The 22,265-nt window shown below is 44.8% G+C and overlaps 1 protein-coding gene across 4 annotated transcripts; it reads right to left on the reverse strand.

Moving 5' to 3' along the window:
* Positions 1-274: 274 nt before the first annotated feature.
* slc25a25b (solute carrier family 25 member 25b) lies at positions 275-18,258 on the reverse strand. 4 transcript variants are annotated; one of them, XM_034546345.1, is made up of 11 exons: positions 17,415-18,258; positions 12,760-12,963; positions 11,023-11,149; positions 9,443-9,530; positions 8,068-8,179; positions 6,869-7,027; positions 6,626-6,778; positions 6,428-6,535; positions 5,882-6,049; positions 5,642-5,792; positions 275-1,229 (listed from the first exon to the last, which is right to left on the reverse strand). In XM_034546345.1, exons 1-11 carry the CDS (start codon positions 17,721-17,723, stop codon positions 1,045-1,047), a joined length of 1,764 nt encoding a protein of 587 aa, XP_034402236.1. In that variant the 5' UTR covers positions 17,724-18,258; the 3' UTR covers positions 275-1,044. The 4 variants fall into 4 exon arrangements, with proteins under 4 accessions (XP_034402236.1, XP_034402238.1, XP_034402239.1 ...); XM_034546347.1 differs by having other exon boundaries at positions 12,760-13,203; positions 17,415-17,528; XM_034546348.1 differs by having other exon boundaries at positions 12,760-12,914; positions 17,415-17,526.
* Positions 18,259-22,265: the final 4,007 nt, after the last annotated feature.

Genomic DNA, 22,265 nt, shown 5'->3' on the forward strand with positions numbered 1-22,265 from the left:
AAGTGCACTACATTCCAGAGGTAAACCAAGTACTATTTACATCTCCAGATGTGTTGATGTTGAGCAGCTGTAAAATGCATAATTTTATATCAACAAATAAAACTGATATCCAACAAATGAAGGATGACAAAACATTAAAATGGGTAGTTTTAATAATCTCTCCAATCAATTCACAAAACGTTGGTTAAATATTTTAGACCATTTATTCATATGATGGTATTATTTTCTTTAATTTAGTATTGAACATTCATTTCTCTAAAATCAAAAAGGTACCTTTAGTCATGACTTCTTTATTGTTAAAATAAATACATAAATAATTTTTTTTAAACTAAACAGGAATTAAAGCGGAGTACCTTAAAGTGCATTCAACGTTCCACAGATTCCACCTTTCATAGTGATATATGTAAGAGAGACACACAAGGCACAAGAGAACTCCATCTCATTGGTCCTGTTTATTGATCATAAAGAATGTCTTTAGCCAACAAACGGGTGAAATACTCCTTCAAGATCCAGCCAGTGATATTGTTTTCCTGATGTTACACCTGTGAAAAGATAGTATGATAATATCCAGGAGGAATGGAGGCCTCTGAGAAGCTTCTGAGCTTCTTTCTGAAACACTGAATGTGCCGTCGAACTCCATATTTGGGATCAGATGTAAGTTTGATGAAATTCAGGAGACCTCTCTTTTCTGCTTGTGGTCACATGTCGCTACTCAAAGAAACTTGATGTACTCATGCACAATGTACTTTCAGTTTGTGTAGCAAAGCCCTTTAAAGACAAAGATTCCTCCTTCACAGACCAGCAGCACTGCTCCTTCACCGGTACTTCAATGAATTATAGAAATATATATGCTATAGAACTCTGGATTGCTTAAAGACATAAGTAAGAGAAGCTAACAGAAGCTTTCAAGCTCTGATTCCTCTTCATTCCTCCTTCAAAGCCTGGGATTTCACATATATCGTACGTCAATGTGTCGTTTATTTTTTAGAGGCCGACACATGAAGTCTTCAGCTCAGGCCTCTTGGTCTCCGCCTGCCTCCCTTCTCACTTGGACTGGACCCCCAGCCTGATCTTGAGGGACTCGTACACCACATAACTGATGCTGACGGATGGAATGACCTTCATGAAGTTGGGGGCCAGGCCTCGGTAGAGTCCCTTGGGCCCCTCGGTCCTAATGATGTGTCTGAACAGGGCGGTCATGTTCATCTGAGGGCCCCCCTCCAGGGTAGCTGAGGAAAACAGAGACATATGCACCATGAACATCATTATAATAGTATTAAAGATGCTCCAATCTGGAGTTTTAAGTCACAATAAAATCACAACTACACACGCCCCTCAAACAATCAAATCTATTTTTTAAAAAGCTGTCTTGCAGCAACATTAATGATTTAAGTTTTGATATGTGGCTTGGGCCCAACATTAATGTTTATGATTTTAGTACAAGTTGAATACTAACTCCTCCTTCTTTAAGTGACAATGATACTGTTGCAGGACCAGGGTCTAAAGAAAAGGTCGGAACAAAATCGCCACGCCAGTTGCAGCATGTCGGCTTGTTCTCCGAGCCCCGATGGAGATGTGAGCTCACCAGGTCCAGACCTGCTCACCAGGTCCAGACCTGGTCACCAGGTCCAGACCTGGTCACCAGGTCCAGACCTGGTCACCAGGTCCGGACATGGTGACCAGGTCCAGACCTGCTCACCAGGTCCAGACCTGCTCACCAGGTCCAGACCTGGTCAGGAAAACCGGAACAGCCCACCGACTCTGCATCTGAATGGCGGGCGGGATGTGTGTGTGTGTGTGTGTGTGCGTGTGTGTGCGAGTGCATGTGCCTGTGTGTGAGTGCGTGTGTGTGTGCGTGTGTAAGTGCCTGTGTGTGCGTGTGCCTGTGTGTAAGTGCGTGAGTGTGCCTGTGTGTAAGTGCGTGAGTGTGCCTGTGTGTAAGTGCGTGTGTGTGCCTGTGTGTGTGCCTGTGTGTAAGTGCGTGAGTGCCTGTGTGTGAGTGAGTGTGTGTGCCTGTGTGTAAGTGCCTGTGTGTAAGTGCCTGTGTGTAAGTGCCTGTGTGTAAGTGCGTGAGTGCGTGTGTGTAAGTGTGCCTGTGTGTAAGTGCGTGTGTGTGCGTGTGTGTAAGTGCGTGTGTGTGCCTGTGTGTGAGTGTGTGTGTGTGCGTGTGTGCCTGTGTGTGAGTGCGTGTGTGTGCCTGTGTGTGTGTGTGTGTGCACGTGTGCCTGTGTGTGAGTGCGTGTGAGTGCCTGTGTGTGCCTGTGTGTGAGTGCCTGTGTGTGAGTGTGCGTGTGTGTGTGTGTGTGCGTGTGTGCCTGCGTGTGTGTGCCTGTGTGTGCCTGTGTGTGAGTGCGTGTGTGTGCGTGTGTGCCTGTGTGTGAGTGCGTGTGTACGTGTGCCTGTGTGTGAGTGCGTGTGTGTGCCTGTGTGTGAGTGCATGTGTGTGCCTGTGTGTGAGTGTGCGTGTGTGTGCGTGTGTGCCTGTGTGTGAGTGTGTGTGTGTGCGTGTGTGCCTGTGTGTGAGTGCGTGTGTGTGCGTGTGTGTGAGTGCGTGTGTGTGCCTGTGTGTGTGCACGTGTGCCTGTGTGTGAGTGCGTGTGTGTGCCTGTGTGTGAGTGCGTGTGTGTGCCTGTGTGTGCCTGTGTGTGCACGTGTGCCTGTGTGTGTGTGTGAGTGTGAGTGTGCGTGTGTGCCTGTGTGTGAGTGTGCGTGTGTGCCTGTGTGTGAGTGTGCGTGTGTGTGCCTGTGTGTGAGTGTGCGTGTGTGCCTGTGTGTGAGTGTGCGCGTGTGCCTGTGTGTGAGTGTGCGTGTGTGTGTGCCTGTGTGTGAGTGTGCGTGTGTGTGCCTGTGTGTGAGTGTGCGTGTGTGTGCCTGTGTGTGTGTTTGTGTGCCTGTGTGTGAGTGCGTGTGTGTGCCTGTGTGTGCCTGTGTGTGAGTGCGTGTGTGTGCCTGTGTGTGAGTGCGTGTGTGTGCCTGTGTGTGCCTGTGTGTGAGTGCGTGTGTGTGCCTGTGTGTGCCTGTGTGTGAGTGCGTGTGTGTGCCTGTGTGTGAGTGCATGTGTGTGCCTGTGTGTGAGTGTGCGTGTGTGCCTGTGTGTGAGTGTGCGTGTGTGTGCTTGTGTGCCTGTGTGTGAGTGTGCGTGTGTGCCTGTGTGTGCGTGTGTGCCTGTGTGTGAGTGTGCGTGTGTGTGCCTGTGTGTGAGTGCGTGTGTGTGCCTGTGTGTGCCTGTGTGTGAGTGCGTGTGTGTGCCTGTGTGTGAGTGCGTGTGTGTGCCTGTGTGTGAGTGTGCCTGTGTGTGCGTGTGTGCCTGTGTGTGAGTGTGCGTGTGTGTGCCTGTGTGTGCCTGTGTGTGCCTGTGTGTGAGTGCATGTGTGTGCCTGTGTGTGAGTGCGTGTGTGTGCCTGTGTGTGCCTGTGTGTGAGTGCGTGTGTGTGCCTGTGTGTGAGTGCATGTGTGTGCCTGTGTGTGAGTGTGCCTGTGTGTGCGTGTGTGCCTGTGTGTGAGTGTGCGTGTGTGTGCCTGTGTGTGAGTGCATGTGTGTGCCTGTGTGTGAGTGTGCCTGTGTGTGCGTGTGCCTGTGTGTGCCTGTGTGTGCCTGTGTGTGAGTGCATGTGTGTGCCTGTGTGTGAGTGCGTGTGTGTGCCTGTGTGTGCCTGTGTGTGAGTGCGTGTGTGTGCCTGTGTGTGAGTGCATGTGTGTGCCTGTGTGTGAGTGTGCCTGTGTGTGCGTGTGTGCCTGTGTGTGAGTGTGCGTGTGTGTGCCTGTGTGTGCCTGTGTGTGCCTGTGTGTGAGTGCATGTGTGTGCCTGTGTGTGAGTGTGCCTGTGTGTGCGTGTGTGCCTGTGTGTGAGTGTGCGTGTGTGTGCCTGTGTGTGCCTGTGTGTGAGTGCGTGTGTGTGCGTGCCTGTGTGTGCCTGTGTGTGCCTGTGTGTGAGTGCATGTGTGTGCCTGTGTGTGAGTGTGCCTGTGTGTGCGTGTGTGTGCCTGTGTGTGCCTGTGTGTGAGTGTGCGTGTGTGTGCCTGTGTGTGAGTGCGTGTGTGTGCGCCTGTGTGTGCCTGTGTGTGCCTGTGTGTGAGTGCCTGTGTGTGCCTGTGTGTGCCTGTGTGTGAGTGCGTGTGTGTGCCTGTGTGTGCCTGTGTGTGAGTGCGTGTGTGTGCCTGTGTGTGAGTGCATGTGTGTGCCTGTGTGTGAGTGCGTGTGTGTGCCTGTGTGTGAGTGCGTGTGTGTGCCTGTGTGTGCCTGTGTGTGAGTGCGTGTGTGTGCGTGTGTGTGCCTGTGTGTGCCTGTGTGTGAGTGCGTGTGTGTGCCTGTGTGTGAGTGCATGTGTGTGCCTGTGTGTGAGTGCGTGTGTGTGCCTGTGTGTGAGTGCGTGTGTGTGCCTGTGTGTGCCTGTGTGTGAGTGCGTGTGTGTGCCTGTGTGTGAGTGCATGTGTGTGCCTGTGTGTGAGTGTGCCTGTGTGTGCGTGTGTGCCTGTGTGTGAGTGTGCGTGTGTGTGCCTGTGTGTGCCTGTGTGTGCCTGTGTGTGAGTGCGTGTGTGTGCGCCTGTGTGTGCCTGTGTGTGAGTGCGTGTGTGTGCCTGTGTGTGAGTGCATGTGTGTGCCTGTGTGTGCGTGTGCCTGTGTGTGCGTGTGTGCCTGTGTGTGAGTGCGTGTGTGTGCGTGTGTGTGCCTGTGTGTGCCTGTGTGTGCCTGTGTGTGCGGCTAGCGTGGTTTTACAAACAGCAACCACAGGCTATGCAAACTAAATATGATGTATGCACACACAGTACGATATTATTGAGAAGCAGACACAATTCTTTAATCTATTTGTTCTCTTGGACTCTTTGCTGAGGTGACAGACGTTCATTCAGAAATATTTGAAGGACCGGATTGAATACAGTGACTTTAATAGTAGCAGATATTAATGATGGAATACTTATTATCCTTTACAAATGCTCACGTGCTTCTTAACTTTTTCTTTGGTCCAAAATAAATATAAAAGGACATTAATAAACAAAATAAATGAAACGTTGTGGAGATTATGAGGAACTACGACACGCTGTTGTTGGAAACAATAACCCCCTGCTGGGAGCCTTATCCTTCTTCAGTGGCCATTTATACATTTAAATACTACATGTTTGAAATACTTCAAAAGGTCACTGAACTGGAAAATGGTTAAACGGTTATCTAATAATAATAATAATAATGGTGCTCTAATGTTAAAGGTAAAGCAGGAGAACAGTTCAGAGGTTGAACTGCATTAGCTGTAAACAACGCAGCCTCAGTGTGAGGAGAGCATTCAGAATTAAAGATGAGGAAATAAAGAAATGGACCTCATGTGAATGAACATTTCAGTCTTCACTGACGCGTACGAGGAATTTAAGGAGCATTACTATATTTATACATAGTCCGAGGACGTTGTTTATGGTCATCTGTTCAAAACAGATGACCATAATGGAAACCTTCTCAAGTTCCATTGATCAGGATGAAACTGATGATTTGAGGTTTATACAAATACAAGTTTGCAGGTCTGACATGGAGCTCCTGAAGGAAGAAGCCTGAAGGTAAGAGAGTAAAACAATGTTCCTGCACGAGGCGCCTAACTAATGGCTAATCAATCATAATCACATCTTTATATGGTTCTAACTGACAGTAGCCTGACCTTGTGCCTGCATCCGGGTCCGGACCAGGGCCAGCGGGTAGCTGGCCAGCTGGCCACATGTGCTGGACGTGGTGCCACAAGCCAGCAGCACAAACACTCCTGGATCAGCACTGTCTGTGGCGTAGCGCTGCAGCCACGAGTTCTTCAGGGTCTGACAGAGGAACCCGAGGTGTCAGAGGGAGATAAACACACAACAACAAACTACTCTTGCCCTTGACAACAACAACAACAACAACACACCTCATAGACCGCCAGGTCGATGCCAGCGTAGGGGATGATGCCCAGCATGTTGGGGACATAACCCTTGTAGAAAGCAGCCACTCCCTCCTTCTGAAAGATATGTTTGGCACAATGCACGATGCCCGAGTACTGGCCCGTCTTCCTCAGGGCCAACCGGGTCTTCAGGACCTGAGGACAGAGAGGGAGTCAGGCCTCCTGATGAAGCAAAGCACCACTTGGTTGTCCAACAGTTGGAGAAAACAAACAGACTAATACAGAAATGCCGAGCAACATTTTTCATATTAAAATGAACCTCATTTACATAAATGACTTGCTCACACTTTTTGCATAACTGGAGGTCTGTGAGTCTGCGTGTGGAGATCTGATTTCCTCCAGATGGGAGGTCACAGTACAGTTTCACATGATGGTTCAAGGCTAAAAGTTAAAATGGGCAGTCAGTCACAATACAAACATATGATCCACTGCAGTCATGGATCGCTCCATAACATTTACAGAATGAGTACAATCCTTCTTTGTTGTTTAAAGTGAGTGTCAGTGGTCTCTGACCTCCATGGGGTAGATGCTGCTCTGAGCGGTGAGTCCAGCCAGAGAGCCGGCCACCAGCCTCTCTGTAAAGCGCAACGTCTCCTGGTTACTTCCAATTAACCGTTTCATCTGACAGACAGGACATTTCTTGTTATGCAACCACACAAAATGAGAGAGAAATAAACAGCGTCATGGAGTCAGAGCTGGAGCAGTGCATACCTGTTCATAGGCCATGAACTTAATAGCAGACTCGGGGGCAATTTTGATGACATTGATGCCGTTGCCTCGCCACAGTGACCTCACACCGCCCTCTCGGATCATCTGGACAAAGCCTCCAGTGATGCGCATGCTGTTGCTCTTGGAGGAGTGAACCTGGAGAGGCAGGAGGGCTCAGGACAGTCGGCATGTCTTCACACTGATCACTACTTCACTGTCCCCAGCTCAGCTGTGTGTTGGGCTTACCTGCATGAGGACTTTGAGCCTGTCCAGTGGTGCAGTGCAGGTTCGAGACACAGCACCAGCTCCCCCTCCAGCCACTAGATGTCGCCACCACATTCCTGTTATCTTCTCTTCTGCTGTGAACTCATCAGGCACCAACAAACTCTCCCCGACATCAAAGATCTGAGGAGGAAGACTTAGAGTTAGTCTTTTATTAGACTTTGTGGGCTCAATACGCTTATGCTCCATCTTCTTAACTTGTACCACAGCACACATAACGCTGTGTGAGCGTCTTTATGCTGCGCTCACACATAACGCAGCATAAAGACGATAACTGTCTTTATTGGTATTAATACAGAGATAACTGTCTCTTTATTAGTATAATGAAAACTGTCTTTATTAGTATTAATACAGAGATAACTGTCTCTTTATTAGTATAATGAAAACTGTCTTTATTAGTATTAATACAGAGATAACTGTCTCTTTATTAGTACAGTGATGATAACTGTCTTTATTAGTATTAATACAGAGATAACTGTCTCTTTATTAGTATTAATACAGAGATCACAAGGGCCAGATGTTTGGTGTGACACAGGAAGGTGCTGTATGAATGGGTCTTTACTGGAGTGGCATGGGGTGTATTTCTTCTCCCACTGGGCGTGTTATTAATACAATTAATATTTACCAGAAATGTAATGTCTTACACCTGCAGTTACAAACTATTTAATTGTCTTTCTCTGAATGCTCCTCTGCCTGTACAATGAGAAAGGGACTGGTGTCTGTAGCTCACTACAGATACAGGATCGTGCCCCTGGAGGCTGCGGTCCATCAGGACCAAGACCTTAACAAAGACCAGGACCCCCACTAACTGACGGACTCTCACATCCCATACACGTTATGTTGTTACCTTCTCTTTACTGCACAAAGCAGGGCAGGGCTTTCTGGTATCTAGAATGACTTTGATAAGTCCTTCAAGCTAAAACAACAACAACCTTCTGCAACACACACACACACACACACACACACACACACACACACACACACACACACACACACACACACACACACACACACACACACACACACACACACACACACACACACACACACACACACACACACACACACACACACACACACACACACACACACACACACACACACACACACACACACACACACACACACACACACACACACACACACACACACACACACACTACCGTGGAGTGCTTCCAGTAGAGGATGATCTCAGGAATGTTGCCTGCTGGATGCAGGAGGTGGTAATCCCGCCACTCATTCCAGTCAATCGTCATTGTGCCATTCTTATCCATACTGGGGATGGAAAGTAAAATGAACTTCAACAACGGTAGCACTTATTCACCATATTATCACAGCATGTATTTGTTTATGTGATCGTTGTTGCATTCGTTATCTGACATCACTGAATAAAACATCCCCTGGTAACTAGACAGACGGGGGACCAGTGAACACTGGCTGAGCAAGCAGACTACAGGAGCTACTACTTACTACAAGATAGGGGCCCAGATATGACCCCTCCTTATTCTGAGACCAGCCAGAGAGAAGAAGACAGACAGGAGGTTAGAGGAACTAGACAAGGATCAATGAGCCAGACGCACAGTTCTCGTAAAACAAAGTAGTGTTAGGAAAAGTTATTTAACGGGATATGTTCTGTATTTTCTCACATTTTCCCATAAAAAGTTATGTCTCTAGATTTACAAATAGTTGCTATGATTTAAGTTTGCCATTAAAATGACAGGTAATTCATTTTCATGTTTTTAATGGCAATTTATTTTATGTGTATATATGCTAAGTGTAATTTTACTTTTAATGTGAGATAATATTTAACAAATTGGTCTTGTTCATGATAATGAAGAAATGCTTGTAAAAGTACAGAAATCAGTCCTTCAAAGTGTTTTTGGTCATAAAGCATGTTGATAAAAAGTGATTTTGTTTTTGTACAGGCAAAACAATACATTATTTTTGAGAAATTACTATATTATTTGACAGTTTTTCGTCTGTAAAGTAGCATGGGATCATGGGAGTTGTTGTCCCAATCCCAACGCTAGCAGGCCTGTACAGTAACAAACTCAATGATGTTGTTACAGGTCTTTATTTATATATATATAAATAAACACACATTTTATAAATATATAAATAATATAAAACAAGCGATACAAATGTAAAGATGTTCCCGCTGCTTCATGACACACAAACAGAACTAAATGGTGAGCTGGGTCAGAATAGTGGCAGCTGATTGGGTGTTGAATGGAGCACAGGCACACAGGCGGTGCATGTTGTTTGAGGCCAAGTGAATATGTTGTTTTAGATGGCATAGTTTACTCTGAATATAGAGGGACTTACAGTTTGTATTGTGTATTAAAGTACTGCACAGTAACATTACTGGTCATTATTGAGCTAAAAGAAGTCGGTTGAATCTGTGGAACAACCCTGGAAGAGTCCGCAGCAGTGAATTCTAAATGATATCTATTCAGTTTGATAGAAAAGTCCTTAATGAAGGAAAGAGGAGAACATCAATGTAACAGGTGACCAATGCTGAGATCCACATACTCTCACCTCTTGAGGATCTTCTCAGCCTGCTCCTCAGAGATGTTCACTCCAAGGTCACGCAGAGACTGCATGATTTCTTGCGAGTCGATACGCCCTACACCACAGACATGTTTTCATTCATTAAAGATGAAGTTAGTTCACCCCCCCTACACAATTTATGCTGTAAGGTTATACAAATAAATTTAATTGTGTCTTTGATGCCACCTGCTAAAAAAAGTGAGGGAGGGGTAGAATGTGTCTTTGTTTATAGTCTTGTATTGTTCATTGCATTGGTCATTACAGGTGGAGGCCGTCTTCTTTGGAGCTTGGTTGCGGTAATGGTTTCATGTGCATTCACCTTCTTAGGTAGTGAATGGATGAATGATGACAAGTAGTGTTAATAAGCTTTGAGTGGTCAGAAGACTAGAAAAGAGATAAAGTATCGATTAGAACCAAGTACATTTAGACTATTCAAGTACAGTTGAGATACTTATTTCTATTTTTTGTAACATAATACTTCAAGTGCACTAAATCTCAGAGGGAAATGTTGTACTTTTAACTTCACTAATTTAATTCGACAATATTAGTTACTACTTACAAATCCTTAAAACTAATTTAGAAATCAATTAGGGCTAGTTCAAAAAAAAAAGGTTGTGACTACAAACACTTATTGTTCCAATAACAGATACAAATTTAACAAGTTTAGAGATATGTTAAAGCCCCTAAAAAGGCAGTTGAATTGGGAGAATATGAAGAAAAAATAAATAAACACTAGAACCCCACTAGAGAGCTGCTCACTAAATGCGGGGCTACTTGTGGTTCCTAGAGTCCTAAAAAGTAGGATGGGAGCCAGAGCCTTCAGTTATCAAGCTCCTCTTTTATGGAACCAGCTTCCACTTTCAGTCCTGGAGGCAGACACAGTCACCTCATTCAAGAATAGACTTAAGACTTTCCTCTTTAATAGTGCTTATAGTTAGGGCTGAATCAGGTTTGCCCTGGTCCAGCCCCTTGATATGCTGCTATAGGCTTATAGGCTGCTGGGGGATGTTTTAGGATACACTGAGCACCTATCTCCTCTTCTCTCTCTCCTTATGGATGAATTGACATCTCTCCATTGCACCTTATTAACTCTGCTTCCTCCCCGGAGTCGTTGTGACTTCACGTCTCATAGGGTCCATTGGACCTGGAGGTGTCTGAAGCTGGTCCTGGGTCCTTGGCCCTGCTTCCTGCATCCAGTCCCAGGCCTGGATCTGGCATCCTTCCCAATGGCCCTGCCTCCTTTGTGCCTCCTCCCTCATTGGTCGCGATGCCTCTTGCCTCAATGGCCCTGCTGATGACCCCACCCCTCCCCTCCTTCATGGATCGTGGTCCATGCCTACTACTCATTCATACATTTCTGTCATATTCATGTAATGTGTTTATGTAACTCTGTAACTCTGTTCATCTGTACACATGACATCTATTGCTTCTGTCCATCCGGGGAGAGGGATGCCGTCCATCTCACATTCATGGGTCACATCATGGAGACGAGCCGGAGCCCTCACAGCAGTTGCTTTTGGCGGAGCAGAAGGTAATGTAAAGTCATCAGACATAACAGGGTTCCTTACCATCGTTCTTCTTGTCCAGGCTCTTGAAGACCAGCCGCAGTTTCTTCTCGTGGTCTCTGAGATAATGAACAAACTCCTTGAAGTCTAACTGTCCGTCCAGGTCTTTATCTCCTGCTTTCACTATTTTCTGGAAGGAGAGAAGAGACAGTAGAATCCTTTGAGTGACTTCATTCTCAGCTCATTGTTGTATTTACGCAATGTCAATACATTTCAGTAAGTATGATGCATTTACAGTACAGTAACATTATCTGCAAAGGATATTGACTTTTTGACATAAAAACAGCCCTATAGCTGCGTGGACAGAGGTGCCATCTGTGCACTGTTGACTCAGCCTGCAGTTTGGACCACTTTACCGCCATCATGTTGGTGATCTGAAGACAGTCCACGGCACTTTCTGCCAATATACCTGCCAAGCCAACTGGAAGGATTTCTACACAGAATTAGAGATAGCTGGAGCATGAATATACTCCTACCAGCAGGAAAGGAATGGCTGGGTGTGCAGGGCATAGAGGAAATATGTATGTTTGTTTCTCACAGAATGAACCCGAGCAATAGGCTGACAAATGATGCGCTCCGCTAGTGAAAAGGCACAATAAGTCAACCATGTGCAGCTCACAGGATGGAGACCAGTCCATAGGCCACTATTTGAGGGAACCAGCTCACTGAACTACTCTCAAAGCAGCAGTTGCATGCTTTAGTCCTTTACATCCATTTTCAAAGTCAGAAGAAGTTATCATAGCATTGTAATGCAACTACAGTAGGGGAAGAAGTAAGATGTGGAAGATGCAAAGTATAAATACACCCTCAAAAGTAAAAGTTTACATTCAAAATGTTACTTTAGTACAAGTACATGTGGTTAGTTGTTTGTTTGTTTCTAAGGTAAAGGTACTAGCAGCTAAATGAACCCTGTCAGATATATTATCATACATAGTATTATTGTAGTTTGAAATGATCAGTCCTTGTGCTATTTGAGCTACACAAATAAAGTTGATTGACTTTAAAGCATATTTGCTGTGTGAGACATTGCATTGAAAAACACATCTGATCCACATGTGGTCTAGACGGGGGAGGGGTGTCCCCACTGATTTCCTGAATGACTACGTTTCACAAGGTCCCGATCTGATAACGATACGCCGATAACATTAAGATGCCCTTGCCATCCAATATTGATGGGGCTACTGGTTCGGAAAAGTTTTTCAGATGTGTGAAGTAAACATTATAGGGATATCTTTAATAGTGTTCTTCATACTGGTGGTGTGCTTATTAGCCCTGGTGCAGTGAACAAAGCATGTGGCCGTGACCCAATAACAGCAGAACATCCGACGCATGCTAGCCATAGATGTCCAGTGTTATTTGCTTTATGTTTTTCTGGATTGTTGATGCATGGTGTACTTCCTGACTATGCTGACTGTTTTATTAGTGCCAGTAATCAAAGATAAGGTTGGTATATCAACCATTAATAATTAAAAGACCAATTGCTCTGGTGAGCGTACTTTCTCAAGTATGATAACAAATTCTCTTTGATAGCCTTTAACAATACATGGCCACTGATAGATGCACTGAAAGAGGTTGTTAGTAGGTATAGGAGACATACCACTACAATATTATGTTTGGAGCTGCTCAGTTACACTTGGCAGCTTCGAAGTTTACATTTATTTATCAATCAATTTAAAATCACTGACTTGATGGTAGTGCTGGATATAAAAGTCAGAGCTAAAGCCACCTGCGGTATCCTACCTGATCTGGAGGTGGTGTCATCACAATGAAGACTGTGGTCTTCTTCGGAGTAACACTTGTGCTGATATTTCTACTGTCAGGGTAGTGTGCAGTGTTTTCCTGGAGACCAGCTTGCGGCTCTCTGTAGTTCCCAGGAGCCTCCGTCTCTTTTTCCCCTGGCAACGGAGTTTGGGCAGGCTTACACTGCGTTCTGCTAAAAAGACTCTGGCACAGGAAAGTCTTCATCATCCTCAGCCTGGGGCTTAGTGTCTGGTTAACGACACTTAACGGTTTGTGTTGGCTGAAATCAAAGAGTTGAACTTGCAAAGGTCAGCAGAGGACAACGTGGGACCGTAGAGAGGGCTCCTCCACTTCACTGCTCCAGCTTAGGGTCTCCGTCTTATCTTCGTACTGAATCTTTTTCTCATTATGAAATAAAAATGACCCAGTTGACAGATGTCCAGGCTCAGGTCCAGACATGCAACACAAGAAGCAGATCAAAACTAAATGCTCCTATCTAACTTATACACCTGAAGCATTAGTTCTCCATTTCATGTAGAAAAAGTATCTCATGTTAAGAAGGATTAAATGATAGCAGCAGCAGACTAAGCTGGCTTCAGCATCAGTAGCCAAATGCAGCAAAGAGAGCCTCCAGAAACCTGCATCCTCACTGCAGCCGAGTCTGACCAATCACAGCAGCCCGTAGTAGCAGGTTCCCCGGTCGCGCCATGCAACAAGCCCCTCAGCCAATAGAGGACGGTATTGCAGGATGGAAATTAATTCATGCTTTCAAGTGTCAGCCCGAGCAGAAGGAGGGGGTTGGTGAGGAGCAGGGTTTCCCCTCGGTCGCTCCTCCCTCAGTCCAAAAATCTGCTGAGTGATGCCTCCCATCTCCCTCATTATCCTCCTGTGTCATTATTATCATCCCGAGTCCTTCCAAGCACACGTTATCATCCACCCGACAACAGAGCGCCGCTGTGTTTTCATTCAACACTCACTGGGTCCCTGCTGCTGGGAAAACTATAGTGTTAAGCGCCCCATGACTTCCAGCTGCTTTGCACATAACTGGTTCACTGACTGCACTGCTTACAGTACATCCCAGTATAATTGATTATTGACAAACAGGAGCTCTCTTAATTATAGCATGTCCAAAATAAAATTAGCCAGGCCCTACTCGCAGTCTCTCCCCACCGGGATGAGGGATTTTCAGTTTAGTAATGAAGAATCCCATTGGTTCCCACAGAAATGTTAAGAAACAGGTCACAAATGTATATTGGCATTTAATGTCTGAGACTGCATCTGAAATCCATGCCGACATGCTTATTTATTTAGTACGTTACAGTATGTGTAATGTTTTAGCATGTCCCAAACCTCAGTCTGAAACCAAGTATAGGAAAAGGGCGACTGTGGGTCAGTGGTCAGCAGGTCTGTCTTTCAATCAGGGGGTTGGTGGTTCAATCCCCGCCCTAGTCCATGTGTCCTTGAGCAAGACACTTAACCCTGAATTGTTCCCTGTAGCTGTTCTACAGTGTATGAATGTAACATGGTGGTAAGTCGCTTTGGATAAAAGCGTCAGCTAAATGACATGTTATGTAATTGCAAACTAATTCTATTTCAGCAAATATACCCCACAATACTATTTGTTCATTACAGACAATGGAGTACAGCTCTGTAATATCAATATTGCTACAATGTAACTGCATATATATATATATATATATACACACACACACACACACACACACACACACATATATATATATATATATGTGTGTTAAAATGTATTTTTGGGTGAGAAACTTCTTTTCTAGTTGTTGGTGCATAGTGAATCTTCTCTAACGAGTAGTGAATCTTCTCTGACGAGTAGTGACACTTCTCTAACGAGTAGTGAATCTTCTCTGACGAGTAGTGAATCTTCTCTAACGAGTAGTGAATCTTCTCTGACGAGTAGTGAATCTTCTCTAACGAGTAGTGAATCTTCTCTGACGAGTAGTGACACTTCTCTGACGAGTAGTGAATCTTCTCTGACGAGTAGTGAATCTTCTCTAACGAGTAGTGAATCTTCTCTGACGAGTAGTTGACGAGTAGTGAATCTTCTCTGACGAGTAGTGAATCTTCTCTAACGAGTAGTGAATCTTCTGACGAGTAGTGACACTTCTCTGACGAGTAGTGAATCTTCTCTAACGAGTAGTGAATCTTCTCTAACGAGTAGTGAATCTTCTCTGACGAGTAGTGAATCTTCTCTAACGAGTAGTGAATCTTCTCTAACGAGTAGTGAATCTTCTCTGACGAGTAGTGAATCTTCTCTGACGAGTAGTGAATCTTCTCTAACGAGTAGTGAATCTTCTGACGAGTAGTGACACTTCTCTGACGAGTAGTGAATCTTCTCTAACGAGTAGTGAATCTTCTCTAACGAGTAGTGAATCTTCTCTGACGAGTAGTGAATCTTCTCTAACGAGTAGTGAATCTTCTCTAACGAGTAGTGAATCTTCTCTGACGAGTAGTTGACGAGTAGTGAATCTTCTCTGACGAGTAGTGAATCTTCTCTGACGAGTAGTGAATCTTCTCTGACGAGTAGTGAATCTTCTCTGACGAGTAGTGAATCTTCTCTAACGAGTAGTGAATCTTCTGACGAGTAGTGAATCTTCTCTAACGAGTAGTGAATCTTCTCTAACGAGTAGTGAATCTTCTCTAACGAGTAGTGAATCTTCTCTGACGAGTAGTGACACTTCTCTGACGAGTAGTGAATCTTCTCTGACGAGTAGTGAATCTTCTCTGACGAGTAGTGAATCTTCTCTAACGAGTAGTGAATCTTCTGACGAGTAGTGACACTTCTCTGACGAGTAGTGAATCTTCTCTAACGAGTAGTGACACTTCTCTAACGAGTAGTGAATCTTCTCTAACGAGTAGTGAATCTTCTGACGAGTAGTGACACTTCTCTAACGAGTAGTGAATCTTCTGACGAGTAGTGACACTTCTCTGACGAGTAGTGAATCTTCTCTGACGAGTAGTTGACGAGTAGTGAATCTTCTCTAACGAGTAGTGAATCTTCTCTAACGAGTAGTGAATCTTCAGACGAGTAGTGACACTTCTCTAACGAGTAGTGAATCTTCTGACGAGTAGTGAATCTTCTCTGACGAGTAGTGACACTTCTCTGACGAGTAGTGAATCTTCTCTGACGAGTAGTGAATCTTCTCTGACGAGTAGTGAATCTTCTGACGAGTAGTGACACTTCTCTAACGATTAGTGAATCTTCTCTGACGAGTAGTGACACTTCTCTAACGATTAGTGAATCTTCTCTGACGAGTAGTGACACTTCTCTAACGAGTAGTGAATCTTCTCTAACGAGTAGTGAATCTTCTGACGAGTAGTGACACTTCTCTGACGAGTAGTGAATCTTCTCTAACGATTAGTGAATCTTCTCTAACGAGTAGTGAATCTTCTCTAACGATTAGTGAATCTTCTCTGACGAGTAGTGACACTTCTCTAACGATTAGTGAATCTTCTCTGACGAGTAGTGACACTTCTCTGACGAGTAGTGAATCTTCTCTGTTGTAATTTATAAATCCAACCTTTTAGTTTTCATGTGCTTTTAACTAGATGTGTTAATGTCAAATACCATATCATCATTGTATTATTATCTGTAATAATACATTTTCCTTAACTCTCTTATCTTATTGTGTTGTTTTAACTCTGAAGTGATGTGCTCTAACTTTGGATTGGATTGTTTGAACCTTCCTGAATGAAACGTGCTTGATCAAGAACTGATGATGCCGTTATAGTTCATTTTAAGCTCTGATGTGGCTTTTAGATACATAATGGATTTCCTTATGTCCCCGTTGTTCTCATTGACACCTCCTGGACTTGGTAGTGCTGAGAAGCAGGCTGCCTGTTGATACTGTCTGTTAAAGCCAACACCTGTCCATTTGTGTTGTGTCCATAGTTTGTACCCATATGTAATTGTTTCAAGGACATAAGGAAATCAATTATGGATCTCAAACTCATTTGCGCTCTAATTTTCATAATTTATGCTCTCAAATTAGTAATTTGTGCATTCAATTAAAGCATTTAAACCAAAATCTGGGCTCTTAGTTTATTAATTGTTTTTTGTGAAATAGTAATTCCTGTTCTCAATTCTGGAGTCTTTATTGATTATTGAAAAGGGCGGACTGAGTCCCTTTTTTTGGTGAGCAGATTTGTCGTTCAATCAGAGGATCGGCGGTTCGATCCCCGGCTCTGCTCGCCCATGTCGATAAAAGCGTGAGCTAAATGTAATGTAATAATGTTATGAATTATTGCCCACCCCACCCATCTTGGTACCCAGATGCGTGTTCTACTGGAGTGTTTCCACTGTAATGCTGCAGAAACAAAGACTATATCCCAGACACTCTCTTTGATACCAACCACAACTTTTGGCCTACACATTGTTGTTAGGTGACTTACATATATACACACATTTTAAATTTGAATTGCATGACTTCAAAATAGTTCTACTGTGTTTTGTTGTACTGCACGTGTCGATCTTGACTGTTGCTTACAGTTTGGCTGTGTGGTTCATATTATTGTTCTTTCTTCCTGCACGTTATCTACCAATGGGAGATGCTCCTCAACCGGATAGGAAACATTTGACAAAAACAGGACGCCTCATGCAGGTGATGTGAAACACGTCCACTTACCATGAGCTCATGTTCAGTGCGATGCACTCCTAGTTTCTTCAGCCCAATTGTCAGGTCGTTGACACAAATGCCTCCATCCCCGTTAACATCCAGGACTTGAAACAACACTTTGAGTCTGTGCTCCTGCTCGGGCCCTCCACATGTGTCACACGGATGCGCTGACTGACTGGGGTCCGCGTGGGCGACTGGTTTAGATGGGGGAGCTGAGGAGGGTTCTCCGACGTGCCCGCCTCCACCGCCCGGGTCGATCCCTCGGTGGGTCTCGTCGGATTGGCAGTGGCAGATGACATCGCTGAGCAAAGGAGGCATCAACGAACCCTGCTGTGTATCATGAGGGTCCACTTGGGTCCACTTCGCCGGAGAGCGCTGGAGGCCACCCTTATACCCGAGCCCTGACTCCCACGTCACACCGACCCTTCGGCCGCACGGAAAGGAATAGCGACCAGAAGCCGCGTCCGAACCACACTGTTCACCTCAAACACACTAGAGGTGAAAATGGTGCCTCTGTTTATTTTAACTTGATAAATGAGCTCAGCTAACTAGCTAGCGTGTTGTACGCAAAGCTAACCGGAGTGGAAGATGCCGGTGAAACGTAAAAGGAATTCACGGCATCGGACGTTGGAGTGTATTCACAGCGTGTGTATCGCTCGTGAGCTTCCAGTTAGAAAGGCCGTTTTAACGCCTGTGTTTGTGTTTGTAAACGCGTTAACTTGGCTAGCCAGCCGGTGACCCGCTGGCTAAATGAAGAATCATGCTATGACCCGCTCTACTCGGCCTCTGATTGGCTAGTCCTCGTCATTCCGTTGGTTGGAATAGTTATGTTGAGGCATGAGGTGAGGCAGAGCCGTAGAATGACGGAGTCGCGTCAACGGAAGTTCGAATTGTCTGATCGTCACGTAATTCACGTAGACCTCATATACATCCGGGAAGTACTTGAATGCGAAGAAAGTTTAGAGACAGAACTGGGACTACAACATCGCGTCATAAACAACCTGGTTCATAGTATTACTTTATTAATATAAACAACCTGGTTCATATATTACTTTATTAACATAAACAACCAGGTTCATATATTACTTTATTAATATAAATAACCTGGTTCATAGTATTACTTTATTAATATAAACAACCTGGTTCATATATTACTTTATTAATATAAACAACCTGGTTCATATATTACTTTATTAACATAAACAACCTGGTTCATATATTACTTTATTAATATAAACAACCCGGTTCATATATTACTTTATTAATATAAACAACCTGGTTCATAGTATTACTTTATTAACTGTCCTGTAGTGACTGTAGTGACTGGTTTCCGTCCTGTAGTGACTGGTTTCCGTCCTGTAGTGACTGTAGTGACTGGTTTCCGTCCTGTAGTGACTGTAGTGACTGGTTTCCGTCCTGTTAATCTCATGGTCTCCCGTACAGTGTTACCAGGTTCACCTGTGCCCCATGTATAAACTACCTGGTTCATATATTACTTTATTAATATAAAGCCCCATGTATAAACTACCTGGTTCATATATTACTTTATTAATATAAAGCCCCATGTATAAACTACCTGGTTCATATATTACTTTATTAATATAAAGCCCCATGTATAAACTACCTGGTTCATATATTACTTTATTAATATAAAGCCCCATGTATAAACTACCTGGTTCATATATTACTTTATTAATATAAAGCCCCATGTATAAACTACCTGGTTCATATATTACTTTATTAATATAAAGCCCCATGTATAAACTACCTGGTTCATATATTACTTTATTAATATAAAGCCCCATGTATAAACTACCTGCCTCACTGACCCACAGTGCCAGCCGTGGTCAACCTGAGATTTGCTCCACACAGACACAACTAATGGCTCCTACACTCATTGTATGCTGAGCTTCCTGAGGCTAACATGACTAAATGTGTCACGTATCCACCTGAGGGCCGGAGCTGGAGGACAGCCATGTCCTCTCTTATGCCTCTTCTTGTTTCCCTTACAGAGATGGAGTCACTGAGGAGATTAAAGAACAATGCAACTATAGTTCAGATTGATGCAGTAGTGTGGCAGAAATCTGTATTTGCTATCAGATGGAACAGATCACCAAGGTAAAACAACTGAATATCATCACTGTGTAATATTCATAGCTAACGTTAGGCTATAAAGCAACTCCACCGCGGTCACATGACCACTCAGCCAAAGGAGGACTCGTGTCCTAGTGAGGACGTTTAGTCCATTCAGACTTGTCTCAGTTCATCAGAGGGGTACTTATGGACCGGTTTTAAATGATTAAACGTTAAAATCCTGTCAGCTTGTCAGAATCAGAATCAGAATCAGAATCAGGTTTAATTGGCCAAGTAAGTTTGCACAAACAAGGAATTTGACTTGGTAAGGTGACTCTCAGTGTGCTTACACAAAATATACAACACAATACAATACAATACAGTATACAAATATACAACTTAATACAAATATACAACACAATACAATACAATACAGTATACAAATATACAACTTAATACAAATATACAACACAATACAATATACAAATGTACAACTTAATACAAATATACAACACAATACAATACAATACAATACAATATACAAATATACAACTTAATACAAATATACAACACAATACAATACAGTATACAAACAAACAGTGCAATGGACTAAGGAGTTTAAGAGTATGTACAGGCTGAATGGCTATATACAGTGGCTGTGGAATGTTGCACAGCAGTAGTGCAAGAAGAAGTGGAGAGTGCGAGAAGTGCAGGGATTTAAAGTATATCAATATAAATATACATATGTATATATATGCTACAGTGGTGTTATTTGTTCAGTAGTGAGACGGCGAGGGGGAAGAAACTGTTTTTGAGTCTGGAGGTTTTGGCTAACAGTGATCTGTAGCGTCTACCAGAGGGGAGGAGTTTGAATAGTTTGTGTCCGGGGTGTGAGGGGTCTGCAGTGATTTTTCCTGCCCGTTTCCTGACTCTGGAGGTGTACAGGTCTTGGATGGTGGGCAGGTTGGCACCGATGATCTTTACTGCAGACCTGACTGTCCGTTGGAGTCTGTTCTTGTCCAGTTTGGTGGCCGATCCCAACCAGACAGTGATTGAGGTGCACAGAACAGACTCTATGACTGCGGTGTAGAACAAGGTCAGCAGATCCTGAGGCAGGTTGTACTTCCTAAGCTGGCGCAGGAAGTACAGCCTCTGCTGGGCCTTCTTGATGATGGTGTTGATGTTGGGTTCCCACTTCAGATTCCGGGAGATTGTGGATCCCAGAAACCTGAAGGATTCCACAGCCAACACAGTAGTGTTGTGTATGATGAGGGGGGGCAGTGCTGGGGGGCTCCTCCTAAAGTCCACTGTCATCTCCACGGTTTTAAGCGTGTTCAGCTCTAGGTTGTTGCGACCGCACCACAGGACTAGCTGTTCAACTTCCCGCCTATATGCAGACTCATCATCATCACGGATGGGCCGATGACTGATGTGTCGTCTGCAAATTTTAGGAGTTTGACAGATGGGTCTCCTGAGGTGCAGTCGTTTGTGTAGAGGGAGAAGAGCAGTGGGGAGAGCACGCATCCCTGAGGTGCACCAGTGCTGACTGACCGGGTGCTGGATGTTGTTTCACCCAGCCTCACCTGCTGCCTCCTGTCTATCAGGAAGTTTGTGATCCACTGACAGGTGGAGGCAGGCACAGTGAGCTGGGTGAGTTTGGTGAGGAGGACTTCTGGAATGATGGTGTTAAACGCCGAGCTGAAGTCCACGAACAGCATCCTTGCATAGGTCCCTGGGGAGTCGAGGTGTTGCAGGATGTAGTGCAGCCCCATGTTGACTGCATCATCCACTGACCTGTTTGCTCTGTAGGCAAACTGCAGAGGGTCCAGCAGGGGGCCTGTGATGCCCTTCAGATGGGTCAATACCAGTCTCTCCAGGGATTTCATGACCACAGACGTCAGGGCGACGGGCCTGTAGTCATTCAGCCCAGTGATGGAGGATTTCTTGGGAACCCGGATGATGGTGGAGCGTTTGAAGCAGGAGGGGACTTCACACAGCTCCAGAGATCTGTTGAAGATCCGTGTGAAGATGGGGGCCAGCTGATCAGCACAGGCTTTCAGGCAGGAGGGTGACACACCGTCTGGGCCTGCTGCCTTCCTTGTCTTCTGTCTCTGAAAGAGCTGGTACACATCCTCTTCACAGACCGTCAATGCCGGTGGGGAGTCAGGGGAGGTGATAACAGGGGGTGCAGATGATTGTGTGAAGTCTGAGTTGGAGCAGGTGAGGGGTGTGAATGTGGGATGATCAAACCTGCAGTAAAACACATTCAGGTCGTCAGCCAGTTGAGGGTTCTCCATGGGGTTGGGGGAGGATTTCCTATAGTTGGTGATGTCCTGCAGGCCTCTCCACACTGATGCAGGGTCGTTAGCTGAAAACCTGTTTTTCAGCTTTTCAGAGTAGCTTCTCTTTGCTACTCTGATCTCCTTAGTCAATGCGTTTCTGGCCTGGTTGTACAGGATCCTGTCCCCACTCATGAAGGCCTCCTCTTTGGCTTGACGTAGCTGCTTGAGCCTTGCTGTGAACCACGGTTTATTGTTTTTAAAGATGCAGTACGTTTTGGTGGGTACACACATGTCTTCACAGAAACTAATATATGACGTCACAGTGTCAGTGAGTTTGTCTAGTGATGTAGATGCAGCCTCAAAAACACTCCAGACAGTGCAGTCAAAGCAGGCCTGTAGCTCCAGCTTTGACTCGTTGGTCCATTTCCTCACAGTTTTCACCACAGGCGTTGCAGATTTAAGTTTCTGCCTGTAGCTTGGGAGGAGATGAACCAGGCAGTGATCG

This window comes from Cyclopterus lumpus, chromosome 12 (genome assembly GCF_009769545.1).
Source record: "Cyclopterus lumpus isolate fCycLum1 chromosome 12, fCycLum1.pri, whole genome shotgun sequence".
NCBI lineage: Eukaryota > Metazoa > Chordata > Actinopteri > Perciformes > Cyclopteridae > Cyclopterus > Cyclopterus lumpus.

What these genes read in the sequence shown, in the direction of transcription:
- slc25a25b (XM_034546345.1), bottom strand. Translation starts at nt 17,723, where the DNA reads ATGCCTCCTTTGCTCAGCGATGTCATCTGCCACTGCCAATCCGACGAG. An exon ending in GGCTCAAAGTCCTCATGCAG is followed by an intron (nt 6,779 to 6,868) that starts GTAAGCCCAACA and finishes CTGCCTCTCCAG; the next exon opens with GTTCACTCCTCCAAGAGCAA. An exon ending in TCGACCTGGCGGTCTATGAG is followed by an intron (nt 5,793 to 5,881) that starts GTGTGTTGTTGT and finishes TTCCTCTGTCAG; the next exon opens with ACCCTGAAGAACTCGTGGCT.